This window comes from Salvelinus sp. IW2-2015, linkage group LG28, assembly GCF_002910315.2.
Source record: "Salvelinus sp. IW2-2015 linkage group LG28, ASM291031v2, whole genome shotgun sequence".
In the NCBI taxonomy this organism is placed as follows: Eukaryota; Metazoa; Chordata; class Actinopteri; order Salmoniformes; family Salmonidae; genus Salvelinus; species Salvelinus sp. IW2-2015.
Window position 1 is genome coordinate 19,307,297 of NC_036868.1, and position 27,602 is coordinate 19,334,898.

General features: G+C 40.6%; 2 protein-coding genes across 3 annotated transcripts in view; one reads left to right on the forward strand and one right to left on the reverse strand.

The window, feature by feature from the left end:
- Positions 1–17: 17 nt before the first annotated feature.
- Positions 18–27,602, forward strand: part of serpina10a (serpin peptidase inhibitor, clade A (alpha-1 antiproteinase, antitrypsin), member 10a) — a 42,608-nt gene continuing 15,023 nt past the window's right edge. The window contains exon 1 of one of the 2 annotated variants that reach the window (XM_023973831.2): positions 18–136. In XM_023973831.2, the coding sequence (XP_023829599.2) occupies positions 28–136 (109 nt within the window). In that variant the 5' untranslated portion in view covers positions 18–27. Of the gene's footprint in view, positions 137–25,296; positions 25,438–27,602 lie in introns of those variants that run through there. The other variant, XM_023973832.2, reaches the window with a different exon arrangement.
- LOC111954256 (gastrula zinc finger protein XlCGF57.1) lies at positions 5,349–19,192 on the reverse strand. Its single transcript, XM_023973833.2, has 3 exons — positions 18,762–19,192; positions 9,579–10,409; positions 5,349–9,053 (listed from the first exon to the last, which is right to left on the reverse strand). Exons 2-3 carry the CDS (start codon positions 9,838–9,840, stop codon positions 8,170–8,172), a joined length of 1,146 nt encoding a protein of 381 aa, XP_023829601.1. The 5' UTR covers positions 9,841–10,409; positions 18,762–19,192; the 3' UTR covers positions 5,349–8,169.

The window sequence follows — 27,602 nt, forward strand, 5'->3', positions numbered from 1 at the left end:
TGTTGATACAGCGTTATAGTACTGAAAATGTTGAATAGCCTGTGTTTGGAGGAGCGCGTCTTTGGTAACTGGACAAGAGCTGGTCTTTGGAAATGGGAATGGATACAAGCCGTATGGAGTATGCTATGCACTGCAGGTAGGCCTATGTGAATTGTGAATATTGGCAAAAGTCACAAGTTGACATTTTAGAAATGTTTTATGGATAGGCTCTTTGGCCAATACATGGCCGGGATAAGAACAATACAGTAGACACATTGCTGTTGTAACAGCTTTCGTTATAGTAGGGTAAGGGTAGCCTACTACAAGGGCTTGTTTTTTAATCAAATGAAACGGAAAACAAGCCATTGTTACAGGAAAATAACTTAAATGTTTCTAAATATGAGTTTCACCAGATTATCTCAGCTCTCGTTCCATGATGGSTCGTCATATATAGCCTACATGTATGGAATTTTAACGCACATCCAAAATAATAAAAGGCGCTGTAATAACCTACATACTGTAGGTGTGACGTTGCACAGGATGTATTCACTGTTTTGCTGCTGACAAATTTGATATTTTAACAAAGCTCTGGTGATTAAGATTTATTTGAAAGCAGTCTCACGAGCCAAACCCTTCATCGATAGTCTTGACTACTTGGCGAATGCATTGGGTATAACAAAACAACTGCCTTCATTGAGAGGGGAGGCTACGCTTTGTTTTTAATCAAATGAAACAAAATTTGGGGGAAAAAACACTTGTTATGTATGATTCAAAATTCGAGGTTTAAGGCACAAAAAGCACATACTGTAGCTCTGTTCCATGTGCATATGGGCACCGTGCGTCACGGCTGGCTGGCTGCGCTTCCGCCGTCAAAATCCATGCCATAACCAACCGTGTTACCACTAAGACCAGCTTTCAGTTGCTCTTAAATATCCCCACCAGGCGCATACTGGAAATTGGCACTTTTAAGGACACACTTCAGATATTACCACCTCTCCCACCTCAGCGCAAACGAGCTCATATAATACAGTCAAATTAACAATCTTGGCTCTAGGGTTTGAAAATACACGGAACAAAAATATAAACGCAACATGTAAAGTGTTGGTCCCATGTTTCACGACCTGAAATAAATGATCACAGAAATGTTCCATATGCACAAAAATCGTATATCTCTCAAATTTTGTGCAAACATTTGTTTACATCCCTGTTAGTGAGCATTTCTCCTTTCTCCTATTAAGAAGCTGATTAAACAGCATGATCATTGCACAGGTGCACCGTGTGCTGGGGACAATAAAAGGCCACTCTAAAATGTGCCGTTTTGTTACACAACACAATGCCACATATTTCTCAAGTTTTGAGAGAGTGTGTAATTGGCATGCTGACTGCTGAAATGTCCACCAGAGCTGTTGCGAGAATTGAATGTTAATTTCTCTACCATCATGCCGCTTCAACGTAGTTTTAGAAAATTTGGCAGTACGTCCAACTGGCCTCACAACTGCAGACCGCATGTAACCACACCAGCTCAGGACCGCCACATCCAGCTTCTTCATCTGCGTGATTGTCTGAGACCAGCCATCCAGACAGCTGATGAAACTGTGGGTTTGTACAACCGAATAATTTCTGCACAAACTGTCAGAAACTGTCTCAGGGAAGCTCATCTACGTGCTTGTCGTCCTCACCAGGGTCTTGATCTGACTTCAGTGGGCAAATGCTGGCCACTGGCACGCTGGAGAAATGTGCACTTCACGGATTAATCCCGGTTTAAACTTTACCAGGCAGATAACAGACAGCATGAACAGTTGAAGTCAGAAGTTGACATACACCTTAGCCAAATACATTTAAAACTCAGTTTTCACAATTTCTGACATTTAATCCTAGTAAATATTCCCTGTCTTAGGTCAATTAGGATCACCACTTTATTTTAAGAATGTGAAATGTCAGAATAATAGTTGAGAKAATTTATTTCAGCTTTCATTTCATTCGTCACATTCCCATTGGGTCAGAATTTTACATACACTCAATTAGTATTTGGTAGTATTGTCTTTAAATTGTTTAACTTTGGTCAAACGTTTCGGGTAGCCTTCCACAAGCTTCTCATAATAAATTGGGTGAATTTTGTCCCATTCCTCCTGACAGAGCTGGTGTAACTGAGTCAGGGTTTTAGGCCTCCTTGCTCGCACATGCATTTTTAGTTCTGCCCACACATTTTCTATAGGCTTGAGGTCAGGGCTTTGTGATGGCCACTCCAATACATTGACTTTGTTGTCCTTAAGCCATTTTGCCACAACTTTGGAAGTGTGCTTGGGGTACTTGTTCATTTGGAAGACCCATTTGCGACCAAGCTTTAACTTTCTGACTGATGTCTTGAGATGTTGCTTCAATATATCCACATAATTTTTTAATTCTCATGATGCTATCTATTTTGTGAAGTGCACCAGTCCCTCCTGCAGTAAAGCACCCCCACAACATGATGCCGCCACCCCTGTGCTTCATGGTTGGGATGGTGTTCTTCGGCTTGCAAGCCTCCCCCTTGTTCCTTCAAACATAACGATGGTCATTTTGGCCAAACAGTTCTATTTTTGTTTCATCAGAACAGAGGACATTTCTCAAAAAAGTAGAATCTTTGTCCCCATGTGCAGTTGCAAACCGTAGTCTGGCTTTTTTATGGCGGTTTTGGAGCAGTGGCTTCTTCCTTGCTGAGCGGCCTTTCAGGTTATGTCGATATAAGACTAGTTTTACGATGAATATATACTTTTGAACCTGTTTCCTCCAGCATCTTCACAAGGTCCTTTGCTGTTGTTCTGGGATTGATTTGCACTTTTCGCACCAAAGTACGTTCATCTCTAGGAGACAGAACGTGTCTCCCTCCTGAGTGGTATGACGGCTGCGTGGTCCCATGGTGTTTATACTTGCGTACTATTGTTTGTACAGATGAATGTGGTACCTTCAGGTGTTTGTAAATTGCTCCCAGGGATGAACCAGACTTGTGGAGGTCTACAATTTTTCTTTGTCTTGGCTAATTTCTTTTGATTGTCCCATGATGTCAAGCAAAGAGGCACTGAGTTTGAAGGTAGGCCTTGAAATAAATCCACAGGTACACCCCCAATTGACTCAAATGATGTCAATTAGCCTATCAGAATCTTCTAAAGCCATGACATAATTTTCTGGAATTTTCCAAGCTGTTTAAAGGCACAGTCAACTTAGTGTATGTAAACCTCTGACCCACTGGAATTGTGATACAGTGAATTATAAGTGAAATAATCCGTCTGTAAATAATTGTTGGAAAAATTACTTGTGTCAGGCACAAAGAAGATGTCCTCACCGACTTGCCAAAACTGTAGTTTGTTAACAAGAAATGTGTGTAGTGGTTGAAAAACRAGTTAATGACTCCAACTTAATTGTATGTAAACTTCCGACTTCAACAGTATGGCTTGGTGTAGGTGAGCGGTTTGCTAATGTCATTGTTGTGAACAGAGTGCCCCATGGTCGAGGTGGGGTTATGGTATGGGCAGGCATAACCTACAGACAACGAACACAATTGCATTTTATCAATGCCAACAAGCCGTGACAAGATCTTGAGGCCCATTGTCGTGCCATTCATCCGCCACCACCACCTCATGTTCCAGCATGATAATGCATGGCCCCATGTCGCAAGGATCTGTACACAATTCCTGGAAGCTAAAAATGTCCCAGTTCTTCCAAGGCCTGCATAATCACCAGCCATGTCACCCATTGACCGTGTTTGGGATGCTCTGGATCGACGTGTACAACAGCGTGTTCCAGTTCCCGCCAATGTAATGCAACTTTGCACAGCCATTGAAGAGGAGTGGGACAACATTCCACAGGCCACAATCAACAGTTTGATCTATGCAAAGGAGATGTGCCGCGCTGCATGAGGCAAATGGTGAGAACGAGGGAGAGCTCGTTTTTTWAAAGTTTGTTGTTTTGAAAGTATATTGGAAAATTTCTTAGTGGCTAGCTAACTTTTTAGTTTGGATCCCGTGAACCCTGCAACCCTTAAAGAGTTGCAGTCTGTTTTGGAATGGGTGGCCAGTAAAATACTGGTCCTGAACATCTCTAAAACTAAAAGCATTGTATTTGGTACAAATCATTCCCTAAGTTTTCGACCTTAGCTGAATAAGGTAATGAATGGTGTGGCTGTTCAACAAGTTGAGGAAACTTGGCAAGTTGGCAATACCTTAGATTGTAAACTGTCATGGTCAAAACATTGATTCAATGGTTGTAAAAATGGGGAAAGGTCTGTCCATAATAAAGATATGCTCTGCTTTTTTGACACCACACTCCAAAAAGAAAGTTCTGCAGGCTCTAGTTTTGTCTTATCTTGATTATTGTCCAGTTGTGTGGTTGAGTGCTGCAAGGAAAGACCTAGTTAAACTGCAGCTGGCCCAGAACAGAGCGGCACGTTTTGCTCTTCATTGTAATCAGAGGGCTGATATAAATACTATGCATGCTAGTTTCTCTTGGCTAAGAGTTGAGGAGAGACTGACTGCATCACTTCTTCTTATAAGAAACATTGTGTTGAAAATCCTAAGTTGTTTGCATAGTCAACTTACACACAGCTCTGACACACACACACCCCACCAGACATGCCACCAGGGGTCTTTTCACAGTCCTCAAATACAGAACAAATTCAAGAAAGCGTACAGTATTATATAGAGACATTATTGCATGGAACRCTATTCCATCTTGTATTGCTCAAGTAAACAACAAAACTGGTTTTAAAAAACAGATACAAAAATTTAATATAAAATTAAGAAACACCTCACAGCACAAAGCCTCTCCCCTACTTGACCTAGATAGTTTGTGTGTATGTATTGATATCTAGGCTACATGTGCCTTTAAAAATAAAATGTATGTAGTTCTGTCCTTGAGCTATTCTTGTCTATTGTTGTTCTGTATTATGTCATGTTTCATGTGGATCCCAGGAAGAGTAGCTGCTGCTTTTGCAACAGCTAATGGGGATCCTAATAAAATACCAAATACACCACATACTGACTGGTTTTCTGATCTCCAGTCATGTGAAATACATTGATTAGGGCCTAATTTATTTATTTCAATTGACTGATTTCCTTATAGGAACTGTGACTCAGTAAAATCTTTGAAACCGTTGCATTCTGTGTTTATATTTATGTTCAGTGTAGAAGAGCACCGGCTTTAACAGGTTGAAATTGCAAATGAGGATGCATTTGACAATTGCGCTGGTTTAAGGTCATCTGAAAATAGAGCCCTAATACTTAACTACAACTTCCAATCTCCTTTCTTCCCCCTTTTATCATTTTCAATAAATAACTTTTCAAGCATGTTTTGAATGAAGAGAATCAATAAGAGAACCCGATCAGTAACATCTGTGCTGATTACATTGATATATTTATTCATTTGTGCGATAATGCCTAACTTGTATGTTGGACAAAGTTGCTTGAAGTTCTGATCTATCTGTTGAGGTGATTACATTTTACAATAACAATGTTGACAGGAATTTGCTTGGTTTTACAAAGCTGGAAAAATAATATATACAACCATATTAGTAAGATCATATGAATAAAATACAGTATAGCATCATCAATAAGCAATTACATGCAGTGAGCATTGAACTTCAGTCTGCTTACTTAGTGCAGTCCAATATCAGAGAAGTGGGATTAGTGAAGGGGTGCACACCCAATTTAGTTTCTCCCCCAAGTTGTGCACTTGTTCACTCCCCCAAAGATTTAGTGCCATTGGATTGGTGTATGCACTGGCTTGAGGGAGTTCCCAACACATTCCTTATGCTGAGTTTGTAACCAAGTGGCAGGTGGGAATTTACCACATACCACTAGGGAAAATCATAGATATATAGAGGACTCATCTTTGTATTTGTGCTATTGTAGCAACTGGGTGGCGCAGTGGTCTAAGGCACTGCATCTCAGTGCTAGAGGCGTCACTACAGACACCCTGGTTCGAATCCAGGCTGTATCACAACTGGCTGTGTTCCATAGGGTGGTGCACAATTGGCCCAGCGTTGTCCGGGTTTTGCCAATGTAGGCCCTAAATAAGAATTTGTTCTAAACAGCATGGGCAGCGCAAAATGTGACTTTCCTGTGTTTTATATATATTTCTACACTATGAGGTTGGAATAATACTGTGAAATTGTGATTATGCCATTTTAGTGTAAGAGCTGTTTGAAAAGACAGCCTAAAATATTTGCCTGTTTTGGTGGGATGGAGTTTTGGCCTGCCTGGTGACATCAACAGGCGGTAAATTAGTTAATAGACCAATAAGAAAGAGTTCCAAATCTCTCTACCAATAACAGCTAGTTTTTCCCTCCTAGCAACATTCATTGCTTGAGAAATTGCTATTTGCTAAGAAGTTATTTTTGTTTTTAGACAGTAAGGTACTTAATTGCTAACCAGAAATGTAATATTTAGATAAAAACATCTGCATTGGACCTTTAAATGCAACAACACATAATTTATAAAAAGACATCTACTAATATGGTTTTTGAACACTAATTTGTTAACAAGCATGGTAGCTGTACTGTTAGTTCATGGTTTACCCAGCTTGTTGGACATTAGCCAAGCAACGTTTCTTAACGAGTTCAAAACATGCGAATGCATCCAACTGGTATTTACGACTGTAAAAGTGGGAAATTCCCACCTCCCACTTGGTTACGAACGAACGCATCATAACACCAGGGGTGCATTCAGTTCCCTTCAACGTTTGCTAAGTTGCGTGATGGTTTCTATTGAACGACACGTTGCCCCAAAACAGTGCGCACCTTTCTTCAACAACCTTTGAGGTACGTTTACTCCCGTTTGGTGGGTGTGGTTAGGTGTTGGCTGATCAATATTGGTGTGACCATCGGAAAATCATGCAGCAAACCATATGGGATCTGCTCTCTGGGCCACCATAGTCACAACGTGTTCATTGCAACAAACAAGCAACAAACTTCGCACTCACCACTGTGTTAACCCTGGTTTCCTTAAAACAATACTTCTGGGAGATTACACGGAGCTCTGAGCTAGAATAACAGTGATTGCAATGAAAAGAACACCCAAATAAACTAACAGACCGACTGATATGTTGTTACAGTGTCAAGCCCGCATGATACCAGACAACGAAAATGGTCATTGTCTGCGTTCACTACTTCCGTCCCAATGGAGTAATATATCCTATCAGGAAGAACGAAATTAAAATAAGAAATAGATCAATGGAAGAATGACATATTAATACTGAAATAAAGATTTGACTGGAAATGTAGCCTGTCAAAACACATTTAAGCCAAATTATGCCTCCATTGAGGCTACTCTAAGAAAATAAAGTTATTGAAGACCAACTTAATTAATTACCATATTGTAAATTAAAGTGATATGGATTGTGGCAACACATGATAGACAATTTAAATATCAATATAAAATGAAGCACTTTAATTAAATTAAGATAACGACTTCCAAATACAATACAAGATAATTTTATAAACAGATTGCCTACAATACAGTTTCAAATGTGTATCCTACAGTTCAGGAAAATGTTCTTCACCTCTCTTGATGGAAAAAAAATGCCATATTTTATTTAGACAAGTTAAATCATTAATGGATTACATAAATTGGAAATAAATTTAGGGTAGGCTACACTGCAATAGAATATTTGCTGTGGAAAATAAGGAAATTAAATACTTTATTTGAGATGTACGGAATGATTATCAAATTGATTAAAATCACCTTGAATCTGCTAAAAAAAACAGGATTAAATTGTTCTGATAATACCCAAGAGGGCAACATAGTCTTAAAAGCAGAACTAAGAGTAAAGCCCAACATCCACTTTAGGGAGAGGTAATTGGTGTCCAATAATGGTTGCAATTGAGATCAGCTGTGTAGGTGATTTTAGTGCCAATTACTGGTTTAACTAAAGATCAGCTGGCAATAATCTGGTGGCCATCGATGGTTGCAATTGGCCCAAAGTTTTTAAGTGCCGTTTCCATTGAATTCAAGGTTACTCACCGTTCTGTGGTACTGAATGCAAACCAGTCCATTCCTTTTAAATCTGTAAGGAGTGTGCAAGTGAACATTTCAGGGAGAAAATGAAATTGGGACTAAGAGTTTTGTTTGAACATGAACGTGACAAAGCATTTAAGGCACAATCTATAGTTTCAAATGTAGGCTATCAATCCCAATCAGACACAACCAGTTCACTAATTTACTTTCTGAAATGTGCTGTCATTACGAGTGACGTTGACTCTTTGTGAGTCCGCTGATGTGCTTTTAACGAGGGGGCTGAGGAGTAACTTTTCCCACACTGGGAGCAGGGGTAAGGCTTTTCTAGTTCATGTGTGCCCTGGTGTTGAGTTAACTGTCCCTTTTGGGTGAAACTCTTCCCGCACTGAGAGCATTGGTACGGTTTCTCTCCCGTGTGCATGAGCTGGTGTCTCTTCAGTGCCACCGAAAGAGAGAAATTCTTCCCGCAGAGCAAGCACTGGTACGGTTTCTCTCCGGTGTGTGTGCGCTGGTGTTTCTTTAAAGTCCCCTGGAGGGAGAAACTCCTCCCACAGTCAGAGCAAGTGTAAGGTTTTTCCCCCGTGTGTACAGTCTGATGACGTGTCAAGTGGTGTATATGAGTGAAACTTTTCTCACAGTTGGTGCACTGGAAAGGCTTTTCATTGCTGTGCGTGCTCTGGTGTCTTTTTAGGTTGGTAGATGAAGAGAAACTCTTCCCGCAGTCAGAGCACAGGAAAGGCCTCTCACCGGAGTGTGTGAGCTGGTGTTTCTTCAAATTGATTCTCTGAGAGAAACTCTTCCCGCACTCACCGCAACTGAACGGTTTCTCCTGCGTGTGCGTGCGCTGGTGGCTGTTGAAGTGTCCCAATTGTATGAAGCGTTTCCCGCATTTGGAGCAGTGGTAAGGTCTCTCTCCGCTGTGCGTCCGCATGTGCTGCTTCAGGTTTCCGGACTCTGAGAATGTTTTGCCACACTGGGAACAGCAGTGAGGTTTCTCCACAGGAGCTCGCCAGTCCAGTTCCTGTATCGAACTTTTTCCACTCTTTGAGCCCCATTTAGTCTCTGTGCTGGGGCTAGGCCTCTCTCCTGTGAGGATGAAAATCATTTTGTAAATAAGAAAAAAATGTAGCATCAGCATAAAATAATAAATAAAATAACATATTTGCTAGAAGGCGTTATAACAACAGTTGTCAGCTCCTTACCACTTCTCCCTTTTCCAGTTAGCGTTTAGCATTTTTAKCAGCTGAAGCAAGTACAGAATTTTTCTAGCAATAGTTACTTTTTTCAAATCTAATGCAGACACGTTCTAATGCAGACACGTGTTTGGCGTTGACAAATGTTCTGATTTAAATTGAATGGAGCTCTATGGCAATACTGACTCAACAAAATCATGTCAATATAAGAGAACTAAATACAAAAAAAGTCTGTCTTGGGTAATCAACAGCCAAGTTGTGTTTAGAATTATGCTAAATTGTATTTTGAGTGGAACATCCCCTTAAGAACTTAAATGAAGAACGTCATAATGCCTTTTTAAACAACACTTCCAGTCCTACTGAAGAGTTGAAATGTCGTTTTCAAGCCATCGCTTAGGACTACTTGTGCAATTCTTACCTCCACCCTCCTCAATTTTCACTGTGATAACCTCGCCCTCTTCTTCTTTCACTGTTGAAACCTCTTCCTCTTCTTTTTTAAATGTGAAAGTCAACACCTCTTCCTTCACTGTGAAAGCTTCCTCCTCCTCTTCCTCCTTCACTGTGAATGCCTCCTTGTCCTTCATTGCGAAATCCTCCACCTGCACCTCTTCCTCCTCCTCTTTGACGTAAACATTCAGCCCCAGTGTCCCACTGCAATCATCCATCTTCTCTGAAGCCATACTAAAACCCTGCAGGGCTTATGCCTGTACAGCTGGGCTCAATACCTGGAGGGCTGCCGCAGTGTCTGCTGGATCATGTTCAGTAGGMACGCAATGGAAGACAGTGACCCGTTTTTCTACAGTACGCGCTAATGAACACGATTCAGGTATAACCCTTTTCCCTTTTAGTCAGTGTCTAATTTAGAACAGGGCCCCGTTCAGCTGCAACATTACCGTATGCTCAGATACAAATGTTTTATGCAGTATACATTTTGTCTGTCATCTAGATCTAGATTTCCATTTCTATCTGTAAAGTTCAGGATGTTGCACATTAACTAATATAGTACATCACTGGTGTACATTGGCCTCAAATCAATAACATTGGCTGATCAGTTAAGTGCAATGGAGAAAGGAAAACCCACAGACACTGCAGCTGCCCTCAAGGACTGGTGTGACACCCGTGCAGGGCAGCTTACTCTGTCCATTGTTTGGTTCCAGTCTGGACGTTTCGGCAATGCATCAGACCACTATATAGGTTGCACCAGCAATTAAAACTCCCCCTGATGCACTGGACGGACAGTGGACACCACCTAGGCAGAAGACATAACAGTTGGCATTGTTTATCAGAGTGTAAGCAAGCAAAGACATTTCAAGATATTGGACACTGTTCTGGCCATCACTATTTACCACAGCCACAAACTAAACCCCACCTATTTCTACAATTGATTTGAAACCTAACCCTAACCTGCCAAGCTTATGGTCTCTGATTCAGTGGGGTTGGGTTAAATGCGGAAGACACATTTCGGTTGAATGCATTCAGTTGTGCAACTGACTAGGTATCGCCCTTTTCTTTAACCACACTGCTAACCTTATGACTAACCCTAACCTTAAATGAAGACCAAATGGTGAAAAACTGTTCATGAACTTTTACAATATAGTGGCTGTGGTAACTAGTGACAACCCTTTGTTCCCCCTAGTTTAACTTCCAGGCGTGACAAAGCTCACAAGCTAGGCTACATTATCAAGCACTGTTGCAATAATTTGAGTGTTTTTTTTTCTTCTTCACCCTTTCCCTTTTTCCTGTGTTTTTCTGCGTTAAAGTTCCCCAGTTTTCACCCCATACAGTAGGTGGTGGCATGTACCTAAAACCTGCGTTTGGGGACCGCCATAATAGAGCCCCACAGTGGAGTTGTCATAATACCCACAAAACCTAGCGGTCAAAACAAGGAAATGGTTCCAATCGTTTTTCCACCATTCATTTTTTCCATAGGGGATTTTAGAAACACTTAAAATAAGGACTGTTTAGTGTAGGCATACCCTTGCATGACGTTTTGATAACCATGTAAATCTCTCTCAGACAAGGTACATTTTATCAATATATTCAGCTCTATTTACTCCAAATTCGAAAATGCTACTTAGCATCAAAGTAGACATCATGCAAATCTACAAATCCCTGCAAGCTCCTGTAAGTCATCTCTGACAACTTTGTTAACAGGTATTGTGTCAATTTAAAACTTGCGTAAGACAGTTCACAGAATTGTCAATTCATAGAAATGTAGCTAATCTATTCTTTACTACATTTAGCTAACATTAGATAGTTAATCCAGAGATTCTTAYCTTTGCCCTGATTCGGCAGTCTTATCTAGATCATCATGCCATTTGAAGTTGTTTATGATAGCTACATTAGCAGCTAAATATATCATTTCCTTTTTTGGGTGTTAAATACAGCCGAATATGTTAATGAAAGTCAACTGTGTAAATCTCTCTAGGACAAGGTATCTAAACGTCACGCCAGGGTAAGCCTACACGGAACACAGCCCTTATTTTAAGTGTTTTTAAAAACCACTATGGGAAAAATGAATGGCGGAAAAACTATTGGAACCATTTCCATGTTTTACCGCTAGGTTTTATGGGTATTATGACTCATACTGTGGTACGCTATACTATAGAAGACAGTGATTCTAAGGACTAGCACACAGAAGAAGTTGAAACAATGTCGGACGGAATGGAGACCTAGTTATCCGTTTTATTTTTAACAGAAAAGTAGTTTGATTTAGTTTTGTTTATTTATTTTGGTAGTTTGTATGAATATATGAATATATAACCAATATATTGGTTCAGTTTTTTGGGAATCCTGTTTCCATCCCGGACAGTAGGTGCAGAAATGCACACTAAAGTGTGAACGCTAATATACCATAAAAGAAGGAGCAGCTAGCTAGCTACAACGAGAGGATGAGAAGGATAAAAGGTTTCCGGAGTGGAGGAATATGGTCATATTCAAAATACAAGAACCATTTGCTATTACAGCAGATGAAGGAGCGGAAAGAGCATGGAGAAGAAGGAAAGGAGCTGAGTGTAGAGGGAAGCGGTGTGGTGAGAAAGATTGGCGTCAAAGTACAAAAATAATAAGATCAAAAAACATGCTTTCGGTAGCTCAGAAAACAAACCTGGTGAGAGTGAGGAGGAATTACCTGCGGTGGGATATGTGGGGAAGACCACCGAGTTCAAGCCTCATCAGGATAATGACTAGGATGATTCTGATTCTGGCTCAGTGGGAGTGAGATTTTTTGAGAGAATGGATCCTTGCCTTCTGGCTGATCCATGTGGTGTCAGGGTGGGTGGAGAAGAGCTTGGGGAATGTTGAGTCGGTGAAAGTAACTCGAAGTGGACTTGTGATTATTATTATTTTAGTTATATTTTTTTCTACCCCTTTTTCTCTACAATTTTGTGGTACCAATTGGTAGTTACAGTCTTGTCTCATCGCTGCAACTGCCGTACGGACTCAGGAGAGGCGAATGTCGTGAGCCATGTGTCCTCCGAAACACAACCCAACCAAGCCACACTGCTTGTTGAAACAATGCATACTTAAACCGGAAGCCAGCCGCACCAATGTGTTGGAGGAGACACAGTACACCTGGCGACCGTGTCAGCGTGCAATGCGCCCGGCCAGCCACAGGCGTCGCTAGTGCGCGATGGGACAAGGGGATCCCTGCTGGCCAAACCCACAACCGAACCCAGATGACGTTGGGCCAATTGTGCACCGCCCCATGGGTCTCCCGGCTGCGACAGAGCCTGGACTCAAACCAGAATCTCTAGTGTCACAGCTAGCACTGCCTTAGACCACTGCGCCATTCGGGAGGCCGACTTGTGATAATTTTTTGTGTGTCTTCCATCCAGAGGGAGCGGGCGCTCCACACCACGTGCCTCGGGACAAGACCTGTGACATGCTTTGCTCTCCGGAACAGGGCGCCGTTGAAAGAAATGATAACTGGAGTGGCGTTAAGTGTTGAGGAGGACCAGCTGACGATTGTACTGATATAAGTAGGACACGTGACATCCCGACAACTTTGAGAGAAAAGTACTATATCGGAGTTGCCTTGAGATGGCTATGCATATTCATGACGAAGCTAGTAGCATAGCATCTTTCCATTGAATACAGGTGGTTGATGTCAACACCCCTCATCGAATATTCAAAAAAGTATTAAAATAACTAAATGTATCCACATAGGAAGAGGTGGGAGCTTGACAGCCCACCATTCCGCTCTGTGGACAACGAATCCCATTGTTAGAGTGGAGACATACAGTACCAGTCAAAAGTTTAGACACACCTACTCATTCTTTATTTTTACTATTTTCTACATCGTAGAATAGTGAAGACATCAAAACAATGAAATAACACATATGTAATCATGTAGTAACCAAAAAAAGTGTTAAACAAATCCAAATACATTTTATATTTACATTCTTCAATGTAGCCACCCTTTGCCTTGACGACAGCTTTGCACACTCTTGGCATTCTCTCAACCAGATTCACCAGGAATACTTTTCCAACAGTCTTGAAGGAGTTCCCACATATGCTGAGCACTTGTTGGCTGCTTTTCCTTCACTCTGTGGTCCAACTCATCCTAGACCATCTCAATTGGGTTGAGGTCAGGTGATTGTGGAGGCCAGGTCATCTGATGCAGCACTCCATCACTCTCCTTCTTGGTCAAATAGCCCTTACACAGCCTGGAGGTGTGTTGTGTCATTGTCCTGTTGAAAAACAAATGATAGTCCCACTAAGCACAAACCAGATGGGATGGTGTATCGCTGCAGAATGCTATGGAAGCCATGCTGGTTACGTGTGCCTTGAATTCTAAATAAAATCACTGACAGTGTCACCAGCAAAGCACCCCCACATCTCCTCCTCCATGCTTCACGGTGGGAACCACACATACACAGATCATCCGTTCACCTACTCTGCATCTCACAAAGACACAGTGGTTGGAACCAAAATCTCAAATTTGGACTCATCAGACCAAAGGACAGATTTCCACTAGTCTAAAGTCCATTGCTCATGTTTCTTGGCCCAAGCAAGTATCTTCTTATTATTGGTGCCCTTTTAGTGGTTTCTTTGCAGCAATACAACCAGGAAGGCCTGATTCACGCAGTCTCCTCTGAGACGTGTCTGTTACTTGAACTCTGAAGCATTTATTTGGCTACAATTTCTGAGGCTGGTAACTCTAATGAACTTATCCTCTGCAGGAGAGGTAACTCTGGGTCTTCCTTTCCTGTGGCGGTCCTCATGAGAACCAGTTTCATCATAGCACTTGATGGTTTTTGCGACTGCACTTGAAGAAACTTTCAAAGTTTTTGAAATTGTCCGGATTGACTGACCTTCATGTCTTAAACTAATGATGGACTGTTGTTTCTTTGCTTATTTGGAGCTGTTCTTGTCAAAATATGGACTTGGTCTTTTATCAAATAAGGTTATCTTCTGTATACAACCCCAAACCTTGTCACAACAACTGATTGGCTCAAACGCATTTAGAAGGGAAGAAATTCCACAAATTAACAAGGCACACATGTTAATCGAAATGCATTCCAGGTGAATACCTATTGAAGCTGGTTGAGAGAATGCCAAGAGTGTGCAAAGCTGTCAAGGCAATAAGGTGGCTTTGATTAACACTTTTTTGGTTACTACATGATTCTGGTGTGTTTTTTCATAGTGTTGAGGTCTTCACTATTCCTCTACAATGTAGAAAATAGTAAAAATAAAGAAAAACCCTTGAATGAGTAGGTGTGTCCAAACGTTTGACTGGTACTGTAGGTATCATCATTACATCCAAATCTCTGATGAGCTTGAATTTGGCAGGTCGTGTAATGGTGGAAGGGGATACAATGTTTGATTCTGTTGGCGAGAGTTAAATTGCTAAGAATAACTGAATGATGGTAATAAATAAGAATGGAGCTATAAAAAAGCTGAAATTGGAATTTAATCGCAGTTTCTGGTTGGAGTACTCTTCATGAATAAGGATTTTTATTTGGGAGACCCGTTTGCAGTTACGAAGACAGTGAAGGAAGAGTTGTGAAAGGTGGAGTAGGTCAGATTGACCAGGAGCAGTATGTTGGTGTTTCATGTGTATCGAATAAGCAAAAGGAGAAAGCTCTGCGGCGCTATAAACTTTCAATGTACGAGGTGGAGAGTTATAATTTTCAGAGTAAGGCACCGAAGAAAGGTGTCATATCTGGTGTCTCACTGGATCGAGGCTTCATGGTTTAGGGATAACATGCCGGGAATAGTTGGGGCTAGTTGATTAACACGTACTGTGACTGGAAAGGAGGAAAGTCTTTCTGTACATGAAGTTGTATACGTACAAAAACCAATACAATATAATTTTTAAAGTTTGACCATGTGTCAAGTATTTGCAGACGGAATATCAGTTTGAGTCTGAGGATGCACAATGCTCCAATTATGATGGGAATCATGTTCCAGAGAAGGGTGAAGGAGGTCAAAGTAGTGAGGATCAGGGCTGTCGAGCAGGTCTCCTATGCGGAGGCAGTGAAAATTGTTGAAGGAGAGAGTAGACGTGAAAGAGACGTGGAGAAGTCAGAGATATTTTGTAAAGTGGGCTAAGGAACAGAAGTTGTGTTTAGGAGAAACGCCATCAGTGCGTGCTTTGCAAGTAATGTAGAGGATGAAGGCGCGGCAAGGGCGAGGTGAACAGATAGACATGGTTATGGACAGTGAGAAGAGCCGAGTGTAGTGGGAAGATGTGTGTTGAGGAAGAATGGTGTCAGACATGATAAAGAAGAATCTGGACCAGTAGGAGTGGAATTTTGGGAGGAAGTGGATCCCTTGCCTTTTGGCGGATCCATTTGTGGTTTCATGGTGGGTGAGAAAGGATTTGAGAAAAGTTGAATCCGTGAAGGTAACCTGTAGTGGACTTGTGATATTTGTTTGTGTTTCTTCTGACTAGAGGGCGAAGGCACTCCGTGTCACATAACTTGGGTCAAGATCTGTTTCTTGCTTTGCTCTTAGGAACAGGGCACAATTGAAAGGAGTGATTTATGGGGTAGCATTGTGTGGAGGTGGTACAATTGAAGTTGAAAATTCTTGTTTGTGATGCCCGCTGTTTGGTACGACGCAGACCCGGTGGGGAGCGTGGTGAAACAGTCATTGTCAGTCCTTTTGAGTTGAGTCTCTACCAGACAAAGTCCTTTTAGGATATATCAGTTATACGGTTAGAGCTTTTGTGCCGAATCCACTGAGGTGTTTCAGGTGCAACGTTTATGGCCATCTTGCAGCAGTGTGTAGGAGGGAGATGTGGGAAGTGTGCTGGAGGGCATGGGATAGAGGATTGTGTAGTTTAGGTGGATAAAGTTGCGTCAATTGTAGGGGTGTTCATGTTGCTGGAGATCGGAAGTGTCCGGTGCAAGACAGGAAGATTTAAGTGGACAGAGTCAAAGTAGTGCAGAGGGTGTCGCATGCTGAGGCTGGATCAAGGGTGAGGGCTTCCGAGAGGATCCCTGTGAGTAGTAGATCTGTGCCAGTACAGAGGGATAGGGTAAGGAGTGAGTTATGCTTCAGTAAGGTTGGCTTCTTAGATGTCATAGCAATGGTTATCAACTGTACTGCAGAAACGGAGCGTAAATCACAGAACATAGATGTGGTGGCAGCTGCAGAGAAGTATTTGGGTATATGAGATTTGACTTCAGAAGTGTTACGGGATGTGTTGAGGGGTGGTGTCCCATCCTCCCAGGCTGTTGGCATGGGCAGGAGCAGATAGGGTCAAAGTAGTCGAATGGGGTAGTGGGTTTTTAATGGGTGTAGGTGGCAACTGCAGAGAAGTACCTGGGTGTATGAGATTTTACTGCAGAAGAGTTAATGGGGTGGCGATTTATATTTTCATGAAATAGTGGTAAACACACTACATGAACAAAAATAGGTGGACACCTGCTCGTCAAACATCTCATTCCAAAATCATGGGCATTAATATGGAGTTGGTCCCCCCCTTTGCTACTATCAATAACAGCCTCTACTCTTCTGGGAAGGCGTTCCACTAGATGTTGGAACATTACTGCCTGGGACTTGCTTCCAGTCGGCCACAAGACCATTAGTGAGGTCGGGCACTAATGTTGGGCAATTAGGCCCGGTTGAGGGCAGGGCTCTGTGAAGGCCAGTCAAGTTCTTCCACACCGGTCTCGATAAACCATTTCTGTACGGACCTCGCTTTGTGTACGGGGGCATTGTCATGCTGAAACAGGAACGGGCCTTCCCCAAACTGTTGCCACAAAGTTGGAAGCACAGAATAGTCTAGAATTTCATTGTATGCTGTACCATTAACATTTCCCTTCACTAGAACTAAAGGGTCTAGCCCAAACCATGAAAAACAGCCCCAGACCATTATTCCTCCTCCACCCAACTTTACAGTTGGCACTATGCATTCAGGCAGGTAGTGTTCTCCTGGCATCTGCCAAACCCAGATTTGTCCGTTGGACTGCCAGATGGTGAAGCGTGATTAATTTACTCCAGAGAAAGCATTTCCACTGCTCCAGAGTCAAATGGCGGCGAGCTTTACACCATTCCAGCTGATGCTTGGCATGGCGAATGGCGATTTTAGGCTGTTCGGCCATGGAAACCCATTTCATGAAGCTCCTGATGAACAGTTATTGTGCTGACGTTGCCTCCAGAGGCAGTTTGGAACTCAGTAGTGAGTGCTACAACAGAGGACAGATTTTTATGCACTATGCGCTTCAACACTTGGCGGTTCCGTTCAGTGCGCTTGTGTGGCCTACCACTTCGCGGCAGCTCTAGCAGGGCAGAAATTTGATGAACTGACTTGTTGGAAAGGTGGCATCCTATGACGATGCCACGTTGAATGTCACTGAGCTCTTCAGTAAGGCCATTCTACTGCCAATGTTTGTCTATGGAGATTGCATGGCTGTGTGCTCGATTTTATACACCTGTCAGCAACGGGTGTGGCTGAAATAGCCAAATCCACTAATTTGACAGGGTGACCACATACTTTTGTATATATAGTGTAGGTGTAAGATTAGTTGGTGGTGCATTTTTTTCCTTCTCCTTTTAGGAACAGGAATAATGAAGAGAATTTAATGTAGGTAGGGCGTAACTGGCCTCACACTTCAGTACAGTAGATGGCGGTATATGCACCATGAAAATGGATACGATCCACCAACCCAGTCACGAAGAAGAAAAACAGCAAATATAATACTTGGCCTATGCAGTGGTAGTGGAGGGTAAAAGCACTTTACTCACCTTTATATTTTACGCTACAGTTTACACACCTTTTGCGGAAAAATGCATTAAAAGTACAGCGAGTGTTACTGTTTCACCGCGACCGACAAAATCTGAGTTTACCACCTATTAGTTATTTACCACTACATCGGGCCTATATTGATTTCCAAAACGAATAAAACATCGATATCAAGTTAACAAACCTAACGTTAGCCAGTTAGTTAGCTAAATAACTCGTCTAGCAAGGACACGATCAGATAGTTAACTATCCAACTTAACCGCATTTACCATTGAGTTAGCTAGCAACTGTTCATGTTTCTAGCTAGCTAACGTTAGCAAGCTAGCCAAGAAACGTTAGCTAGCTTGCTAAATTGTTAACGTTACACAAGTAAAACTACTCACAAATGAAGGAAACGTTACTTACTTGAGCAAACAAACGTTGCATTCCAATCTGGTACATGAACAGATGATAACAAAAAAATTCTCAAATATCTACTGAATGGGTGTCGCTAATATAAAGAATTGTGAGGAGGAGCTCCGCGGAACCTTAGTGTCCGGAAGTAATTTAGCCATTCATTGTAGTCATTGCGATTTGTGGAGTTGCTATTTTCTCGAGTTTTCTCGTGTCAATTAAGTCGTGACATTCTTGGATTACGCATTATATGAATAAAGGCCGATTTAATGAACAAATAAGATAGTCAGTTGAAAAAAGGTTAAGGATACATGACTGTGTACATATATGGCTGTGTTGGCAAAATCCCTACATATGCCATCGAGCCAAGCGGGGAGAGGCTGCCCGTTGTCACATCCAGCCAGTGTTTAGGAGGTACCAGAACAAAAAGTGTGCACGCGCGAGGAAGCTCAGAGGTAACATAACGCACGAGAGAAAAAAATCAACTCAATAACAAAGCATCGCATTTGAGCCTGTGTAGACTTTGTGATTTTAACAGAAGTACCATGAATTTTGGTTAGTATTTTTTGTTTTGGTAGTTTAGTATGAATTTGTTCATCCAAAACATATTTTGTTTTTGGGAATATTTTACTAACCCCGTACAGTAGGTGCGGGAATACGCCGAGTGTAGTCTGCCAATAAACCCCCAAAAAGTATAAGAAGAGCTTATTGTACGTGCATAGTGCAGTAGGGCATAACAGAAGTTGTACACATGGGGAAACATTTTTAGTAGCCTACGGTCAGGGGAAAATGTGGCCTTTTATACAATGATGCTTCATTTTACATGACTGGAGACTTTGGCAGAATCTTTAATATTGCACAAATGATTGAAATAACAGGCTACTCTGACACTGAGATCAATAAAAACGACCTCGTCTTTAATGTATGCATGCTGTTCACTTAAAGATTCGCCGCTCGTTCCCAACTGTAGACTATGCAATCCACAGCTAGGCACTTTTTTAAGCTAATGATCCTCTGTGGCTAAATTATAGGCCTTTTCATGGCGTAGTAGGCTATTCTGAATTATTACATTACTTTCTGAACAGTCAGCAGTAATTATATAACTTTGGCAAATGTATTCAATTTATCAGGGGTGCTGCAGCTCCTCCAGAACCCAAAATAATGATAATTTAATCATTCTCCTATTTGTTTAAAATGCAGTGGTAAACATTGGATTCATGGTGATTTACATATCTTACAGTCTTGTACCCTTAAACATTTTAAAACTGACTATAGTATTTGTTTATTAAATTTGACTTTATTAATATAATGAGCAATCCAGTAATGTCACGAGTTAATTGACACAAGAATACTCTAGAAAATAGCAAATCTACAGATCCAATTAATACAATGAATAGCTAAATTACTTTCACTCCTCAGCACTCTATTTCCAAATGTTCGGTGGTGATAAATAAAAACAATACTTATTAAACTGTTCTTTCGTTCCAAAAGCCTGTGGAATTTTCTTTCCCAGAAGCTAGCTATTGGCTACTAGCTATCCAGTATAAAAGACAGGTTTGAAAACTCAATAGGTGAAGGTACCACCAAAGACAGTACAGTATGAAGATAGGCTAAAACTGCTTCTCCAATCGAATTCCCCAATCACACTTGTAAGCGATGTTGGCTAGCTAAACTCATGCACATGAACAAGTCTTCGCGTCTAACGGTCGTCTCGGGCCGAACTACGCATGTGCAGGCCGTCGAATCAAAGGCACTCCTTAAATATTAAGTAGTTTTTGACAAAAATGTAAACTTGTCAGTTTGTCACTTTCATGAGGTTGGAGTGACAATATGTTCAACAGCTTAAGCCATTGGCTCGAATCTAGTGTGTGCCTTTAGATTTCGAGAAAATTAACATCTAAAGAAAAGTGGTTGATTTCTAAAACCCCAAACCCCGCCCTGATTGCTGCAGTCCTAACACGTTGTTTACCCCTCAGCCCTCTTCCTAGCCACTTTCCCTCCCGGGAATCCCAGTCAAAACCGGATGCAGTTTGATTGCCATCTTATGTGGAGGTCCAATTCACAAACGTTGCAGCCTCGGCCCCCCACTTGTGAGGTTGACATGACTGTGTGACACCTTCATATTATGGTATTCCAGTAAAAGAAGAACTTACATATTTAGGCATAACCATTACAAAGGATCAGAAGTCTAGAGGCTTACTAAATTTTAACCCTCTTATTAAAAATACCCAGAAGAAGCTAAATCAATGGCTACAGAGGGACTTATCTTTAAAAGGTAGAGTCCTAATAACCAAGGCCGAAGGTATCTCTAGACTAACATATGGCGCTCTATCTTTATATCTTGACAGTAAAATAAGCAAGGAGATAGACCAGATGCTTTTCAACTTTCTTTGGAGAAACCGTACCCATTACATTAGGAAAACTGTTGTAATGAACACTTATGAGAATGGTGGACTGAATTTTCAGGACTTTACTACTTTAAATAATACTTTTAAGATCAATTGGATAAAACAATTCCTAAGAAGACCCACTTCTATCTGGAATTTTATTCCTCATCATGTCTTCTCTACTTTTGGTGGCCTTAACTTCATGTTGTTGTGCAATTATAATATTGACAAAATTCCAGTGAAACTTTCTGCTTTTCATCGGCAGGTTTTCTTGTCATGGTCCTTAATTTATAAACACAATTTTTCTCCACACAGATATTATATATGGAATAATCGGGATATATTGTATAAAAATACTTCTTTGTTTTTAGAATATTGGTTCCGAAATAATATCCTATTGGTGAGCCAACTGGTAAATGCAGAGGGTCTTTTACTCAGTTATAAGGAATTCTTATCTCTTTACAAGGTCCCTGTAACACCTAAAGATTTTGCAATTGTTTTAGACGCCATTCCCTCAGGTGTTGCTCTGTTATTCAGGAACGTGTCAAGACCTGACCCTCAGAGCCTACCTTCTATTGACCCTGTTGACTCATCAGTAGGAAAGATTTGTTTTTCTTTTGGCCCATTCAACAACAGAGCGAAACGAACCTTGTTTCAACAGGATGTTGTATCTATACCTTATGTCATGCCTTATTGGAATGGATTTATTGATAATATCTGTTGGAAAAAAGTTTGGATGTTGCCACACACATACCTACTGGTTAACTAAATTAAGGAGGTTTCCTTTAAAATTATTCATAAATATTACCCTGCCAACCACTATATGAAGAAGTTTAAGGAAAACATAAATTCAAATTGCTCCTTTTGTAATGACCACCCAGAAACAGTGTTGCATCTTTTTTGGCATTGTATACATGTAAGAAAACTGTGGCAAGACATCAGTAGATTTATAATTGAACACATTTATGAAGATTTTACACTATTGTGGGAGATGTACTGCTTGGATTCTTTACATACGATAAAAATAAGCTGAAACATTTTTATGTAATTCATTTCATTATTCTTTTGGCCAAATTTCATATACACAAATGTAAATTTACTAACAAAAAAACACATTTTCTTACCCTACAAAAAGAAATTGAACTGTATTTTAAGACTATTAAATACTCTAACAAAAAAGCTGTTAGAATTCTAAGTGTATGTATGTCCCTTAAGGTCCTTGTGTAATTGTAATGTGATATTTGTACCCCCTAGCTCAATTGTCCATTATATATAATCTATATATACTTGTGTTCCCTTATGTACTTTCTGTATTGATTTGTTGTTAAGAAAAAAAAGAAAAGGTTGATATGACTCACAATTCAACGCAAACTGTGTCGAACTGCATTTTGGGCATGTCAGACAAAATTATGACGTTAGCTTGTAAATATATATACAGTGGGGCAAAAAAGTATTTGGTCAGCCACCAATTGTGCAAGTTCTCCCACTTAAAAAGATGAGAGAGGCCTGTAATTTTCATCATAGGTACACTTCAACTATGACAGACAAAATGAGAAAAAAAAATCCAGAAAATCACATTGTAGGATTTTTAATGAATTTATTTGCAAATTATGGTGGAAAATAAGTATTTGGTCAAAAACAAAAGTTTATCTCAACAATTTTTTTAATACCTTTTGTTGGCAATGACAGAGGTCAAACGTTTTCTGTAAGTCCCCACAAGGTTTTCACACACTATTGCTGGTATTTTGGCCCATTCCTCCATGAGGATCTCCTCTAGAGCAGTGATGTTTTGGGGCTGTTGCTGGGCAACACGGACTTTCAACTCCCTCCAAAGATTTTCTATGGGGTTGAGATCTGGAGACTGGCTAGCCACTCCTTCGTTGCCCGGGCGGTGTGTTTGGGATCATTGTCATGCTGAATGACCCAGCCACGTTTCATCTTCAATGCCCTTGCTGGTGGTAGGCTTTGTTACTTTGGTCCCAGCTCTCTGCAGGTCATTCACTAGGTCCCCCCGTGTGGTTCTGGGATTTTTGCTCACCGTTCTTGTGATCATTTTGACCCCACGGGGTGAGATCTTGCGTGGAGCCCCAGATCGAGGGAGATTATCAGTGGTCTTGTATGTCTTCCATTTCCTAATAATTGCTCCCACAGTTGATTTCTTCAAACCAAGCTGCTTACCTATTGCAGATTCAGTCTTCCCAGCCTGGTGCAGGTCTACACTTTTGTTTCTGGTGTCCTTTGACAGCTCTTTGGTCTTGGCCATAGTGGAGTTTGGAGTGTGACTGTTTGAGGTTGTGGACAGGTGTCTTTTATACTGATAACAAGTTCAAACAGGTGCCATTAATACAGGTAACGAGTGGAGGACAGAGGAGCCTCTTAAAGAAGAAGTTACAGGTCTGTGAGAGCCAGAAATCTTGCTTGTTTGTAGGTGACCAAATACTTATTTCCCACCATAATTTGCAAATAAATTCATAAAAAATCTACAATGTGATTTTCTGGATTTTTTTCTTCTCATTTTGTCTGTCATAGTTGAAGTGTACCTATGATGAAAATGACAGGCCTCTCTCATCTTTTTAAGTGGGAGAACTTGCACAATTGGTGGCTGACTAAATACTTTTTGCCCCACTGTATATATATATATATATATATATATGATGGAAAATTGGCATAGTCTCGTAGTGATGAGTCTATAACACTTAGCTCGCTTCATACACATCTTTTTTTGAATTCAGAAATGTATTCGAATAAATGACCCAACTCTAAAACTATCTAGCCAGCTATGGGTAACTGTAGCTAGCTAGGTACATTCATAGCTTTAGGTTGGTTGTTTTTAAGCTCAACTTTAAGATTTCCACCAAGGACGTTGCCTCTCCGATCATCACTCCCCTCGCTTGGGCAAGGGACATTTAAGGTACACTCGGACGTAAAACGTCATTCTATGGCTAAGGGCTGTCTACTTTGACTTTGGACTGCAACCAATGGGTCAGATATTTCACCGGATGTATAAATGTGAAGCATCCGGTTGGCGTTTCCATTCATTAGCAAATATGTTTAAGATAGGAAGCCCAGTGGCCGGAAGTGGGAGAAGATGGAGCGAGATGGACTTTGGCCGACCTTCTGCACATTTTCTCATCGATAAAACATTTGATCTCCATACAGTTTTCTGTTTCCAAACTAAAATCTGTATCAAACAGAGTGGACTGCATTTTATAGACTTTACACTTTGCCAAAGTTGAAAAAAAAAATGCTACTCCTGCGCACTAGGATTAATTTGCTCCCCATTGGAAACGACAGGGTCTGGTCTATCCTGGCGTTGTTATAAAATTCTTTGATACCACTGTGAAGCAGGCAAGAATAACTATGTACTTCCGGGTCATGGATATTTGGAATCCTTCAGAATAAATGTCCCATCCTGTTTACTTTGTAAATTAATAATTAGTGCGAAAATGATGGAAAATGTGCACCATTATTTATATATTTCCTACAAGTTATCATACAAAGAATAATTAAAAGTATTTCTCTAAGATGTTTTTTTTAAGCCTAAATGGTCAACATTATTTGTTGTGCGTGTACAATGAACCGTACAAAATTATCTGTAGCTTGTGTCACAGTAAAAGGGGGGTCCATTCTACTCAAGAGCTCTTCTAGTTTCCAAATTCACAGAGTTTACACCAAGAGGAGTGTCGCTGCTCATTTGGCGGCCCATAAAGAGTGGCCAATCAGATTAAATCCAATCATTTTTTCATACTGCAAATACATATTGCACTATACACAATTATGTGTACGTTGTGTCTCTATAAAAGGAGTGTCCATTTTACTACGTCCAATATGAATGGGCTAATTAACAATGGGATTTAAAGTATTTTCTAAAGTTGATTATTATAAATATAATGTTATTTCTAATATTGTTATTACTGTTATTATTAAGAGTAGCATTATAAATCATGTTTTATTAGTATTACTGTTGTTACCTTGATAACTATCTAGTAATCATCACTTTTAATGCTGTTAAAAATAATGTCAATAGTATAACATTATTTGTGTTATAAAGGCGATTCACTTTATTCCTGTTTTCATATTGTTTAAACTGCTAACATTTCCTCATAAATTTGTACGAATTTCTACTCTTTGTATTCTTCTTTGCATGACTTTTACTTTGAAGAAAAATCGCCGAGTTCATGGCCTTATTCTTGCTCGGTCTTGTTTATTCCTGCCTGCGGAACGGAGGTCTTCACAGACGTATTTTATGTTATCTGTGACGTTATCCTGATCAATTTCCAGGCTGGCTTTTTAGTGCAAAAGTAAGTATTCTATCGTCCTTTCTATTTTAAAATATGAGTTGCTATTCAGTGTCGCATCATCTTCGGCGAAGAAACCCCGTTCGTTACACCCATGCTATTGAAATTGCCTACGCATAATAATATTATTGCCATGTCTCTTGCCATAACTCAAATTGATGTAAATTTTAAAGCTAGATTAGGGTTCCATTTTATTTTATACAACGATATCACGGTGTTTTGATGCACTCTTGCGTAATAGCCGCCTATTTGTCTATTCTTGAATGGTTTAAATGGTTGTGGAATGTGCACATAAATAGCACCCCATCTCCCAAGATCAGGGCCATAATCTGTTAAATCCCCCCCAAAATCAATTCAAAAAGGTACTTTAATAAAGGTCAACGAGCCTGATACAACCTACCAGCCCATCCTATTTATGTCTCAGTAGCTAGGTTTCCATCAATGATTTGTATATACAATAGATGACTGATAGGGGGCGCTGTGTTGAAGCCACCACGCCTCCATCTTGGCACTCTTTGGAAGCTATGTAAATGCATTTATTATTGTCTTCATTCGTTAATGCATACTTTTAAATTATGTTATGTGTTGCTAAACATACAAAACAATATATAAAGATATTTTCCTTAAAGTCTATATATTTGAGATGACTAATGGTATATGTAATTTTGTTCTTAAAACATTTCATTGAAATAATGTAGAATTCCATTCATTCCTATGGAGGACTTTTCCTACTGGGGAGTGCCAATATGGCTGACTAACTGGTGGCTTCAAAGCCTCTCGATGGTAGTCCTTTGTAGCTCAGTTGGTAGAGCATGGCACTTGTAAAGCCTGGGTAAGGGGTTTTAATCCCCAGCACCACCCATACATAAAATGTATGCACGCATGACTGCAAGTTGCTTTTGATAAAAGCGTCTGCTAAATGGCATATATTATTATTATATTCATGTCCAATACATAGCATCAGCAATCCAGGGTTTATGTACATAATTGGTTTCCATCTGATTGGAGATACATTTTCATACAAATATTCTAAAATCTGCATAGAGAAAATAGTGTTGACACAACTGTGGGAAGCATTAGAGTCAACATGGGCCAGCATCCCTGTGGAATGCTTTTGACACCTTGTAGAGTTCATGCTCCAACGAATTGAGGCTGTTCTGAGGGAAAAAGAGTGCAACTCAATATTAGAAAGTTGTTCCTAATATTTTGTATGGAGGTTGGATTAATACTGTCAAATTATGAAAATGATAATGCCCTTTAAGTGTAAGAGAAATTTATTTTGGCCTGCCTGGTGACATCAGCTGGTGGCAAATTTAGTTAATAGACTAATAAGAAAGAGTTCCAAATCTCTCTGCCAATAACAGCTAGTTTTCAGTTTTCCCTTCCCCACTCAGACCACTCTCAGACATTCCTAGCAAAATTAATAATTGAGAAAATCCTCTTTGCGAAGAAGCAGTTTTTAAAATATTTTTTTACTATTTTAATTTAAAAGAATCTCAGTAAGGTACTTAATTGTTACCCAGAAGTGACTGGATATTCTTTAAAAAAAGTCTGCATTGGACCTTGTCGGGAAGAGTGAGGTGTGCCCGACTACAGAAGTGCTCTGGTTGTCTTCCTAACTGCTCCACTTGAGCGAGGTCCAGCCTGCAGTCTTGTGCCAGTCAGTTGATTAGGGAATGCCTTGCAGGTGTGCTGATTTAGTAATCCTGCACAGGTGTGTTGGGTGAGCAGAGCTGTGGCGCAGTCTTCGGCTGGCCTGGTGCTGAAGGTAATGCAGCCTTCCACATTGCTAAACTGAGTGCCACTGTTGACTGTGCTGCAGCCAGTGCCGCTGTCCATAGTGATGCACTGGGAGTCCTTCAGCTACGCCTATGCCCATGTCTTTCAAGGTGCCACAGACCTTTGAACAAAAATGAAGGATTTCAGCACCCAAAGAAAATAATGCAGTTACACAGGACAGACTTAGGTACAAGGTACACATTAAAAAAGTATCAACTGATACCGACTCAATGTAGTCGGAGGTACACTCCGCTGACACTCTTCGCAAGTCAACTCCATTGAGATTTATGAAGTGGAGTTTACTCAGCTACTCTGGACACCGACAGTTTTTTAGATTAGTGACCCTATTTTGTGGAATCAGTTTTTGTTTACAGAACACTTGTAATGAA

What these genes read in the sequence shown, in the direction of transcription:
- LOC111954256 (XM_023973833.2), bottom strand. Translation starts at nt 9,840, where the DNA reads ATGGCTTCAGAGAAGATGGATGATTGCAGTGGGACACTGGGGCTGAAT. An exon ending in GAAAATTGAGGAGGGTGGAG is followed by an intron (nt 9,054 to 9,578) that starts GTAAGAATTGCA and finishes TCATCCTCACAG; the next exon opens with GAGAGAGGCCTAGCCCCAGC.